Source organism: Arachis ipaensis, chromosome B02 (assembly GCF_000816755.2).
Source record: "Arachis ipaensis cultivar K30076 chromosome B02, Araip1.1, whole genome shotgun sequence".
NCBI lineage: Eukaryota > Viridiplantae > Streptophyta > Magnoliopsida > Fabales > Fabaceae > Arachis > Arachis ipaensis.
The window spans coordinates 102,050,840-102,063,663 of NC_029786.2; the positions used below are offsets into that span (position 1 = coordinate 102,050,840).

Here is a 12,824-nt window from a genome sequence, read left to right on the forward strand (position 1 = left end):
AAGTGCGACAATTCGATATGCTTCCCTCCGACCAGTAACGATTCAATGCGCCCATTCCTTACAGCTTCTCCCACCATCCGATGCAACACATCAACCACTAACACAAACAGGAATGGAGAAAGAGGATCCCCTTGTCTGAGGCCACGCTCCATGTTAAACGGCTTGGATGGTGACCCATTTACCATAACTGACATAGTTGCCGAACTGACACACTCCATCACCCAATTCCTCCAACGCTGACCAAATCCCATTTTCTGTAGCACTATATTCACGAAACTCCATCTGACTCTATCATAAGCTTTATGAAAATCCAGCTTAATAATTGCCGCTTTCTTCCTCCGCGCCTTGAGCCAATGAACTGTCTCACAGGCTATGAGAGCACCATCATGAATTTTCCTGCCTTTCACAAATGCCGTCTGAGTCTCTCCCACCAAGCCTGGCATAACCGACCTCATTCTTCTCACCAATACCTTCGAAATCACCTTGTACACACATCCCACCAAACTAATCGGCCGAAAATCCTTTATCTCCTTCGCACCCAGAAATTTTGGGGCCAGTGTCACCCATGTTATATTCACATCCGATGGTAACTTTGCCCTTTGGAAGAACTCCAACACCGCCGCCGTGAACTCCTGACCAATCTCTTCCCAACATTTTTTTATGAAATTCATATTAAAGCCATCACTACCTGTGGCCTTAGAAGATTCACAATCCCAAACTGCTTCCTTGATTTCCTCTGCAGTCGGTACAACCTCCAATGCTTCTGTCTCAGCTCTGTCAATTTGCTTCAACAACCCATCCCGAACACCGATCCTTGGTGCAAACTCCTGCCGATACAACTCCTTATAGAATCCCCTGATTGCATGCTTTATTCTTGCCTGATTCCTCACAAGCCGCCCATGAATCAACAGAGTATCAATCCTGTTATTCCGCCTTCTAGCTGAGGCAATATTATGAAAGTACCGGGTATTCCTGTCCATGTCCTTAGCATATTGGGACCGAGACATCTGCTTCCAATGGATTTCCTTCCTAATGTACCACTTTTCACAAAAGCTCACCAACGCCTTCCTCCTAGCCTCCGTTGTACCATCATATATCCCTTCACTAACCTGATCGTCCAGCTTCTTTATCTCATCCTCAAACCTTTTCAGTCTGTTTTCCATATTACTAAATTTATCTTTGTGCCATTGCCTCAGAGGTATCGTCAAGGCTTTCAGTTTACCAAGGAATGGAGCTCTTCCCAAGTTCCTCTATTCATTTTTTACCATCCTTAGAAAACCCTCATGGGTGAACCAAGAATCTAGACTTCTGAACGGTCGATGCTCCCCTCCAACCCTTGTAACCTCCACAATCAACGGGCAATGATCCGACAAGCCCCTAGGACCACCTTTCAGCCTAATGTCAGGAAATTCCTCCACCCATTCAATATTAACCAACACCCTATCAATTCTACTACAAGATTGACCCCTGAACCATGTGAACTTCCTATCAGTAAGGGGTAGATCCACCAACTGCATGTCTAGAACCCAACTCTTAAAATCTTCCGCTGAGACCGGCAAGCTCTGCACCCCTTTACGATCCTCCACTTGCAGAATCTCATTGAAGTCCCCCAACAAACAGAAAGGCAACGAACACAAGCCTACAATATAGCTCAACTCTTCCCACACCACCCGCTTTGCCTCCCTCTCATGTGCCCCATACACTAGACAATAAGCACACTGAAAATTATTCTTTGTTAACACGCCTTCAACACACAACCACCTCTCTCCTTTATAACAATTACGTTTCTGAAACATCATATCATCCCACATTAACAACAGCCCCCCGGATGCCCCATCAGACTCCACAAACTCCCAACCTACCGTACTATTCCCCCAAATCCTGCCAACATCATATTTCGAAATATCCTCTCTTTTTGTTTCAATCAAACCTAACATGTTTATGTTATATTTCCTCTTCAACATTTTTACCATACTGAACTTTCCATCCCCCCTCAAACCCCTAATATTCCAATAGCTCACAATCATTTAATCAAAGTACTACTCACCTTATGTTTGTTCTTTGGACGACTCCTTCTTGCCTTTTCCTTTTGTTTTGCCAGTTTTCACTTTTTCGCTATTTCTTCATTTTGAGCTTGCAAAATACTCATGATATCCACTTCGTCATCATACAATTCCGCTCCAGATTCTACCGCCAAAGCCCAGGTAATCTTATTTTCCCCGACCTCTGCTTCCTTGGATATCTTGTCGCCCTCTCCTGTGGTGGTTTTTCCTCTGTCCGTGTCAGATCCAACCTCTTCCACAAAGCTTCCCGCCTCCTTATCTAGGCAATTAACGTCCGCTTCTCCTCCTCGGGCAGCCATGTTCGGCAGTGCCCTCTCTTCGCTAATCCCATCAGCAATAAGCCCTACCTTGTCCGTCAGCCCCTCTTCGGCCTCCTGTCCGACGCACACCCCCGGCCTCCTCACATTCCCGCTTCCACCCTCCTCTCCCACACCCAGATCTGGCCCAAACCCCTGCCACTTAGCCGCGTCTTCCTCGACACTACCCGGCGTCTGGCTCTGCACCATCGGCCTGGACCACCCGGCTTCACCCTCCTCACTCACCAGATTGGTCGCCAAGTTTCGCATGTCCCTCCCAGACGCAGCAGAAGAAACACGCGCAACCTGCCTACTCTCTGCCCACTCCAGCTTCTCCCGGGTCAGGGCTCCAGCAACCCGGTTCGCCACCTTCCAGTCCAGCACAGGCCCATCCGTCCTCCCACGCCTTAGCTGCACTCCCTCTCGTGTCCCATTGCCCTGCTGAGTTGGTATTGGGTTTGTTCCATCTAAGCCCAAGTCACACCCCTCCAGGTGACATTCAGTTTGGTTCCTTGATGGCTGGCCCAATAGAACAGGCCCACAATGTGCACCATAGCACGCAAAATCCCTTTCTCCCCCAGTACCGAACCCCTGTGTAACCGTTCTGTCAGAATCACCCTCTTCACTCACACCAAATCCCTGCATAATCTCCTTGCCCTTATTCTTTGTACTACTCTCCGATTCAGTTGCATCCCCAATCTTTTTCAAATTCAAAAACTCAACGTTCACATCATTCAATAGCACTTCAGGAATTACTATTCTGTCCTTCCCACTATCACCCCCCTGTACATCACCAGTAATCATGGCCGCCGCCGGATCCCAAAGCACCGCCGCCTTCGTCCGATTATATTCACAGGACCCATCAGCGGCCCTCCCTTTATATACTGACTTCCTTTCCACCGAAATCCCAGTTTCACTAACCTCTACTCCCACCTCTTTCACAAATACTGTACACCCCTTCTCTCCAATCGCAATATGTACCCTCTCCCTAATCTCATTAAATTCATCAGTATCCACTTGAAACCTGCCCACCCTAAATGAATCCCCTGCACCTGTTGGGATATCACACTGGAGAACGTCCCCCCATAGGCCTCCTACCGCTTTGAATGTTTCTGGCGACCAAACATGAAGAGGCATACCATAGCACTCCAACCACACCCTGCGAGTCCCGCATCGTTCTGACTCTTCCCACCTCCGGACCTGATGAAAGACCTGCAGCATACTGTCCAGTTTAAACGTATAAGCCTCCTGGGCGTGCTCAACCGTTTCAAAAGTTAATAACACTTTAGTCTCCCCGATCTCCCTAACATCCTCCACAAACTACCAATTTGTGTGAATTACTCTCTTCAAAGAACAGAGATCTATAGGTTTTAAAAATGTCTTTGTTATAGCTGTGTCTAATGAATGTGTCTTTATAAATATATTTTTTGGATGTATTTTTTTATATATGTGTTTAAAATATAATAATTAACTATAATTGACAATAAATTAATAGATAATATATTGGTACTTTATACTTTTTCTTGTTCTAATTACTTGACATGACTTAAAAGTGTTAAGATTGAATATATGCTTGAATTTGAAATGTTTGATGTTGTCAAATTCTCTTCTTTAATTATCTTTACTACTTGACCATAGAGTCATTAGTCTACTGTTCTAACTTGTCAATTAAAAAAATTTTAAATTCATTTTGCTTACATTCACTATATTAACTTTAAATTTTAGTGTGACTCTGCACATTTTAATATCCAATTTTTTTGGTTTTCTATTTTATCTCTAGATTGGATTATAGTATGTCAATAAATATTTTATTTTTAAATGCATAAACCATAACTCACTCAAAGTATAAATTAGTTTTATGATGAGTCATGCGATAATGTAGCTAAGTATTGAATAAATTACACCTAATTTTGAAATGGTGAGAGACAAATGAAGTTGATTCTATTTACACTGCTGGGGCCTGGGCTACTGTTGAGCAACAATAATGAGAGTAGTTTTATTTCTCTGCCCCTCTCTTTCTCTACCAACAGAAGAATCATGTGCATATGTAGGTAGAGAGACAAAAATAAAACTTGGTAATGATGCATAAATTCAATGGAGGCAGGCTTGTATTATTGTGCTTAAATGATTACTCAAATCATTTTTACTCATGTCTGCTAATAGAATCTGTATAATTAATGAAAATGTATCATGCTATTAAAATTGAAACAAGAATCTTTGATTGAATGCTAGAAGTACCAGAATAAATTAAAATCGTGTGAATTTGAGAAGGCTTTACATGCAGTAATACATAAATTAAAACTTAAGAATAGAAACTCCTCACTTGTGTAAAAAAAAAAGTGTGGCATTCCCAAGAATCATGACAAAAAGTGGTTCAATTACATTAGGATACACAAATCAAATAAGAGTTTCACAAGATCACAAAAGTGAATGTAAGTGCATCTGTTTGTACAAACTTTCAAATAGTAGTACAATGTGAGAACTAGAGACATGAATCTTTTGCTGATGTTGAAAATCAAATGCAGTAGTAGTACTCCCCTTGCACACTCCATAACTTATTAGAAAAAAAATCAGGAAAATATCAAAATCAGGAAAATATAAAAGAAGATTAGAAAAAAAATTAATATAATTTATTAGAATATTATTTCATAACGAGCGTACTCTTAACGTACTCTTGGTCTATATATTGGTAAGAATCTTATAATCACAGATGAAAAAATATAAATAATAAAAATAATAATTTTTTTAAATAATTCTTCGTTTCTCTCTTAAATTCTTTGTACCATGGTAACGTTTTTTTTGGCAAAAAAAATTTATTTGAGTATAAATCCCTCATGAAATAAGCGTGAAACTTTTCCTTTTACATATAGATATAAAATAGCATGGAGCGGTTAATCCAAAACCGCTCTAGTGTAAAGTTTTCTTCTATCTTTTTTTCTCAAATGGCTGAAGTTACTATCGCTCCTAGTGGTTCTTCCTCCAAGGGAGATAAACGAGGAGGAATCGGTGGAGGAGAGCCTCCAAAGTCCAACCTTAAGCGAAAGGATCCTCCTTCGAGGTATTTCCAATCCTGTAAGTGCAAATCTCGCTGCAAGACGGATAATTGTCCCGTAAGAGTGTTGATAAACGTTGCAGGCTCGTTTATCATTGCAATCCAAAATTCTGTGAGAATCTAAGATCCGTCTTCCTGATACGTGGGTGCCAATGTCCTGATGGCGTCTGATTAAAATCAAGAAAATATTAAAGAGGATTAGAAAAAAAAAGTCAATGTAATTTATTAGAATATTATTTAAAAAATATTATTTTTATTATTTATATTTTTTTATCTGTGATTATAAAGTTCTTACCAATATATAGACTAAGAGTACGCTAAGAATACGCTCGTTATGGAATAATATTTTAAAAAAACATGTTACCATAGTACAAGAATGACTTCTTTTATAATAATAAATTTTTTATCATATTTTTTTTAAATAAGCACTTTTAGAACTAAAAATCTAAAAATAAAATAATTTATTTATAAATTACTTTTAATATAGATATTTATTCTTCTTCCACAACTTGCTTCCTCTTTCATATCCATCGGTTCTATTATTATTTTATTCTTCATTGCTCTCAGTTATTGTATCTTTTCCAAATGGTTCCAAGAACTTGAGATAGAAAGTAGAAACAAAACCTAAAAACAACACGCTTTTGGTCTTATGGCAATTAGTCAATTACCAAGTGGTTACCACCAACAAGCTTTTGTCATTTGTTATAAATTTCAGGTTTATTACCTCGTCTCTATATTATTTACTCAATTTATATTATATCACTATAACCTTAAAAATTAAAATTGAGTTCATATTTTTGAATTCAATAAAGTCCTCTAAACAACTTTATTAGTGGTTATCACCTATTACCGAAAAATTGTTAGGAATGTTATTAGGAATTTATTAGAGACTTTTCTCACAAAATAGTTGATGTGGCTTAATTGATGGAAATTGAAGGTGGAAGTGTACTGTGTTCACTGTTCACCATTCGCATGGCACTCTGAAACAATATCATGTGAGTAACTTGTTCATGGACTCCACTCATTCAATCAATACACGCCATGTCTCTATATTCCTGTGTGTATTACAATTTCTATGTTCTTTCCCTCTATATTCCAGTTCCAAAGTTTTAAGTAACCATACGTGTGGTTGTTTTTTTTTTTTTTAATTAGGTTAGCATAGCGTGGGCTTCTTTTTCTGTAATAAACATGCTTGTCTATTAAAATAAGTTTGCCTACTACAATTGAATGAACTCCAACCACAACATGCTTTTATTTCAATAAGGAGCACAAATTCTTTGAAACATAGTCATCGGTAGCTGAGATGAAAGGGGAACATATACCTTAGAAAGCAAGCAAAATACATGACACGGATGTTAGTTATATTAATTGTGGTCTAATCAGTTAACAAAGCCAGTAAATGAAACAAGCAACAGAATCTCAATCCAACAAGTAGAAATCACAAATCAAAGATGAATTGCTAGTCATGATGAATTGCATCCTGAACTATCTGCCGAAATTTTTGTTTTGGTCAGAGTTCTTCAAAAAAAAAATAATTTTAACTGTTTCTGATTTCAATGATTTGATTTGAAGATGTATCAAAGATTACCATACACAACTGAAAATGTTAAAATTGAAATAGGAATGTTTAATTGAATATTCACTTCCCTTTATATTAAATGCTATAAGCGCTTAAATAAATTAAAATCATTTACCAAAAATTATCAGACAATTTTGTTTTAAGTTTATCCAATCTCTTTAGTAAAATTATGTGGATTGAAATTTAGTAAGGTCTAAATGGAATAATACATAAATTAAAAATCCAGAGCAGAATGTCACGACCTTGGACACACTCCAACGCTACCGTGCTGGCACTCGAACTTACTCAACCTCTTGAGCTAAGACCAAGTCAGCCTAACCCTCAATACTTAGCAAGAAAGCTAAGAACGCAAGAGAACACAAGAGAAATGAAGCTTTGGTGGAAAGAACTCTTTATTGCTGAAGTGTTTGTTACAAATGATTCACACACATCTCATACTAACTCTCACCTCCTATTTATTGCCATCCACCTCCTCAATGGATGGTTAGGATTAAATCTAATCAACGGCCTAGATTAATCATCTAGAACCTTCTTTACAAATATCCATCATACCACAACTTTCTAAATACTTCTAGATTTTTCCATACTACTCTTTATACTCCTATATACATCCACACTCTTCTAGAATACTCTATGACCTTCTAGAGTATTCCGGGACCTTCTAGGACATTCTAGAACGTTTCGGAACCATCTAGAGCATTTTCAAACACTCCAGAAAATTATACAAACGTTGTTAAATCAACCTTCTAAAATTTACCGTGACATTCTCCCCCACCTAATGCACAGACGTCCTCGTCGCGTTCTGTTTATGATAGCGCTGTAGGTGTTCTTGGAATTGCCACAGATCTTCACGAGCTTCCCAACTAGCTTCGGTTATCGGAAGTCCTTTCCACTTGATCAAGTATTGAATACTTGGTGGTACCCCTCTTCGTCGTACGACGCGATTAGCTAAGATCTCTTCGATTTCTTTATCAAAGGATCTAATCACCACAGGCGGAGCACGACTCGAGTTACCTCTACTCGGTTCGTCTTGGTCTTCATGATATGGTTTAAGCATACTCACATGGAAGACCGGGTGGATCTTCATAGAGGGAGGGAGTTGTACTTTGTAAGCAACCTCCCCAACACGTCCAATGATCTCAAATGGCCCTTCGTATTTGTAGATTAAGCCCTTATGAACCTTGCGAAAGGCTTTGAATTGTTGTGGAAGAAGTTTAATCATTACCTTGTCTCCCACTTGATAGCTTGCATGCCTCCTCTTCTTATCTGCCAATTTCTTCATCCTCTTTGCAGCTTTGTCAAGGTAAGAACGAGTGACATCTGCTTGTTCTTCCCAAGACTTAATCATATGATAAGCTCCAGGGATCTTCCCTGAGTAAGAGGAAGGATGAGAGTGAGGTGTAAGCAGCTGTTGTCCAGTCACAATCTCGAACGGACTCTTCCCTGTAGACTCACTCCTTTGCAAATTGTATGAGAACTAAGCAATGTCGATGAGTTTTGTCCAATCCTTCTGATTAGCGCTTACGAAGTGCCTCAAGTAACACTCGAGTAAGGCATTCACTCTCTCAGTCTGCCCATCGGTTTGAGGATGGAAGCTTGTTGAAAAATGAAGCTCCGACCCAAGGAGTTTGAACAACTCTGTCTATAGTCGTCCTGTAAAGCGTGGATCTCGATCACTAATGATGCTCTTAGGCAATCCCCAGTACTTAACCACATTCTTGAAGAATATTCGTGCTGCTTCCTCTGCAGTGCAGTCAGTAGGGGCAGGTATAAAGGTAGCATACTTCAAAAATCGATCCACTACCACAAGAATAGATCCAAACCCCTCGGACTTCGGTAAGGCAGAGATGAAATCTAGAGAGACACTTTCCCACGGTCGCTCTGATGGAGGCAGTGGTTCCAACAACCCGCTTGGTGTCTTGTTTTCAATCTTATCTTGTTGGCACACAAGACAAGTCTTCACATAGCTCTCCACTTCATCTCTCATTTGAGGCCAATAATAAGAAGATTCAATGAGTGCCAAGGTCCTTCGCTGACCTTGGTGACCAGCCAACTTGGTGTCGTGGCATTCCCTCACTAATTTTCTTCTTAGATTTTCCCATTTAGGGACGTATAGTCTTCTGCCTTTAGTGTAGAGAAGGTCGTTTTCTAACCAAAATCTTTTGGTCTTGCCTTCTCTAGCCAACTCCACCAACATTTTGGCTAATGGATCGTGATGTAACCCTTCCTTGATGGTATGCATAATATCTCCTTCAACCATAGAAATGGCCACTAACTCAGCCTTGCGACTCAGCGCATCTGCTACCACATTAGTCTTGCCTAACTTGTATTCAAATTCGAAATCAAACTCAGCCAAGAAGTCTTGCCACCTAGCTTGTTTGGGGCTTAACTTCTTTTGAGTTTGAAAGTAGCTTGTAGCTACATTGTCTGTCTTGACGATGAAGTGTGAACCAAGCAAGTAGTGACGCCAAGTTCTCAGACAGTGCACTACCGTGGTCATCTCCTTCTCTTGGACGGTGTATCGCCTCTCTGTATCATTCAACTTGCGACTCTCAAAGGCAATCAGATGTCCTTCTTGCATCAGAACCCCTCCAATAGCATAGTCAGAAGCATCAGTGTGGACTTCAAATACCTTTGAGTAGTTGGGTAGTGCTAGTACTGGTCCTTCTGTGATAGCAGCCTTCAACTCATCAAAGGTCTTTTGACACTCCTTCGACCATTCCCAAGAGTGATTCCTCTTGAGAAGATCAGTTAATGGTGCCGCCTTGGCGGAGTATCCCTTGATAAACCTCCGATAGTAATTAGCCAACCCAAGGAATGACCTCAATTCAGATACCTTGTTTGGCGGCTCCCACTCTTTGATAGCCTTCACCTTTCCTTAATCCATGCAGAGAGTTCCACCTTTAATGATGTGTCCCAAGAAGTAGACTTCGTCCCTTGCAAAGGAACATTTTTCCTTCTTCACATATAGGTTATTCTCTCGCAAGATCTTGAACACGGTTTGTAAGTGTTCTACATGTTCCTCCAAAGTATTGCTATAGACAACAATGTCATCCAAGTAGACCACTACAAACCGATCAAGGTAAGGTCAAAAGATCTCGTTCATCAAGGTACAGAAGGTTGCAGGAGCGTTGGTCAAGCCAAAAGGCATCACCAACCACTCATACGATCCATACCTTGTGACACACGTGGTCTTAGGCTCATCACCATCGGCAATTCTCACTTGGTAATATCCTGACCTCAAATCTAGCTTTGAGAACCACTTGGCTCTACCTAGTTGATCAAACAAATCGGCTATCAAAGGAATGAGATATTTGTTCTTGATGGTTACCTTGTTCAGTGCTCGATAGTCGATGCATAGTCTCAATGAACCATCATGTTTCTTTTGGAACAAGACTGGTTCGCCATAAGGTGCCTTCGATGGACGGATGAACCCAGCATCTAGCAAATCCATGAGTTGCTTCTTTAACTCCTCGAGTTCTGACGGTGCCATCCTATAAGGTGTTGAGGCGGGCGGCTTTGCTCCTGACTCCAATTCAATCTTGTGGTCCACCTTCCTCCTAGGTGGTAGTTGTTTTGGCAACTCGGGAGGCATCACATCCTTATTTTCTTCAAGGACTTCCTTGATTTTGGGAGGAACGTCTTCTCTTTCGGATGTTGACTCCTCTTGTAATAGAGTCAAATATGTAATCTCTCCCTTCTTAAACCCTTTCTTGAGTTGCATAGCAGACAGTATCGGTGGTCCGCCAACTTTAGAGACTGTAGGGACCATGCATGGAGACCATTTTTCCATGACACATACTACATCGTAGTATGGCATAGGTATTATATTTGCCTTTCTTTGCAAATCGAGCCCGATGACTATTTTAAAATCGTCCATGGGTGCTACTGAGAAATCCACAAGGCCCTTCCAAGAACCAAGAGTCATCTCAGCCCCTTTCGCTACTCCCTTAAAGGGTTCACCCTTGGTGTTCACGGGTTTGAACCAGCCATTCTTTTCAGTGATCTTCAACCCAAGCCTCCTTGCTTCATCAGGCGTGATGAAGTTGTGTGTAGCACCAGTGTCGATCATAGCCATGACAGGTTTTTCATTAATAAAGGCTTTGACATACATCAAGCCTTTCTTTTCTGCAGTGCTTGCTTCTTTGCCCTTTAAAGCATTTATGTGTTGGATAGATCCAACACACTCAGTTACTTGAGTTTGAGCTTCTCATTCCTCAGCGATAGATGCCAAAGTCCCTAGCTTGGGACAATCCTTCATTTGGTGTGGTCCCTTGCACACAAAGCATCCCCCTTTGGGCACGAAAGCCTTCTTCTTTTCTTCATACTCTTTCTTTGAAGAGTATTTTCCTTCCTTCTTGGTTGAGAAACTATTTCCCTTGTCTCCCCCACCTTTAGCAGAACTAGGCTTGGAGGAAGACTTGGGTTTAGAGTCTCCCCTATGATACTCAGTGAGTGATTCGGCCACCACGATGGCCTCATCGACATCCTTAACACTCCTTCTTTGTAGTTCTTGCTTTGCCCAAGGTTGGAGTCCATCAATGAAGAAGAACAATGCATCCTCTGATGCTAAGTTGGGGATTTGAAGCGTGAGAGTAGTAAACTCCTTTACGTAGTTGCTAATCGTACTCTTGTGCTTCAACTCCCTCAACTTATTCCTTGCTTCATAAACCACATTCTCAGGGAAGAATTATCTTTTCAATTCCCTTTTGAAAACTTCCCATGTGGCTATGTTGCAAGTACCCTTTTTTATATCTACACACTTTCTCCTCCACCACAAAGTAGCATTATCAGAAAGGTAGAGAGCTGCAGTGCGTATCTTTATTGCTTCTCCGACCACCCCTTGGCCTTCGAAGTACCTCTCCATTTGCCATAGGAAGTTCTCCACCTTGCGAGCATCCCTTACGCCCTTGAACTCCTTTGACTTGGGGAGATCAATCTTTGTCGTCTCCCTTATAATGGTTGGTCAAGATTTCGCCTCCTCGAACCAAACTCGAACTTCCTCAAATAGCTTTAAGGAATTCTCAAGCTTCTCTTCAATTTGGAGCATGCTTTCTTTGAAAGCATCTAGTTCTCCTAACACGTGAACCTCGAGGGTCTCCTTATCATGTTCTATCCTTTGGAAACGCTCATCCATAGAGGATAGAACATTCTCCAACACAGAAACTCTCTCTTCTAAGAAGTTAGAGTCCTTACCTCTAGGCTCACTTGAAGAACGGATCTTCTTGCCTCCCTATTGAGAAGGAATAACATTCCTTCCCCTTTGAGACTCAACATGCTCCATGGTGATACTAGAAGCCATTCCCACAAGCGACTTGTGCTCCCTCTCGAACCTTACTCGGATACCAAATTGTCACGGCCTTGGACACACTCCAACGCTACCGTGCCGGCACTCGGACTTACTCAACCTCTTGAGCTAAGACCAAGTCAGCCTAACCCTCAATACTTAGTAAGAAAGCTAAGAACGCAAGAGAACACAAGAGAAAGGAAGCTTTGGTGGAAAGAACTCTTTATTGCTGAAGTGTTTGTTACAAATGATTCACACACATCTCATACTAACTCTCACCTCCTATTTATAGCCATCCACGATGGTTAGGATTAAATCTAATCAACGGCCTAGATTAATCATCTAAAACCTTCTTTACAAATATCCATCATACCACAACTTTCTAAATACTTCTAGATTTTTTCATACTACTCTTTATACTCCTATATACATCCACACTCTTCTAGAATACTCTATGACCTTCTAGAGTATTCTAGAACCTTCTAGAGTATTTCGGGACCTTCTAGGACATTCTAGAACGTTTCAGAACCATCTAGAGCATTTTCAA

General features: G+C 40.7%; 1 protein-coding gene and 1 long non-coding RNA gene across 2 annotated transcripts; both read right to left on the reverse strand.

Moving 5' to 3' along the window:
- Window positions 1,251-1,973, reverse strand: LOC107627894. The gene has a single exon (XM_016330707.1). The coding sequence runs from the start codon at window positions 1,971-1,973 to the stop codon at window positions 1,251-1,253; it is 723 nt and encodes a 240-aa protein (XP_016186193.1).
- On the reverse strand, window positions 7,538-12,824 carry LOC110269066. Its single transcript, XR_002358037.1, has 2 exons — window positions 12,737-12,824; window positions 7,538-7,628 (listed from the first exon to the last, which is right to left on the reverse strand). It is a non-coding gene; the product is annotated as an uncharacterized LOC110269066 (long non-coding RNA).

What these genes read in the sequence shown, in the direction of transcription:
- LOC107627894 (XM_016330707.1), bottom strand. Translation starts at nt 1,973, where the DNA reads ATGGTAAAAATGTTGAAGAGGAAATATAACATAAACATGTTAGGTTTG.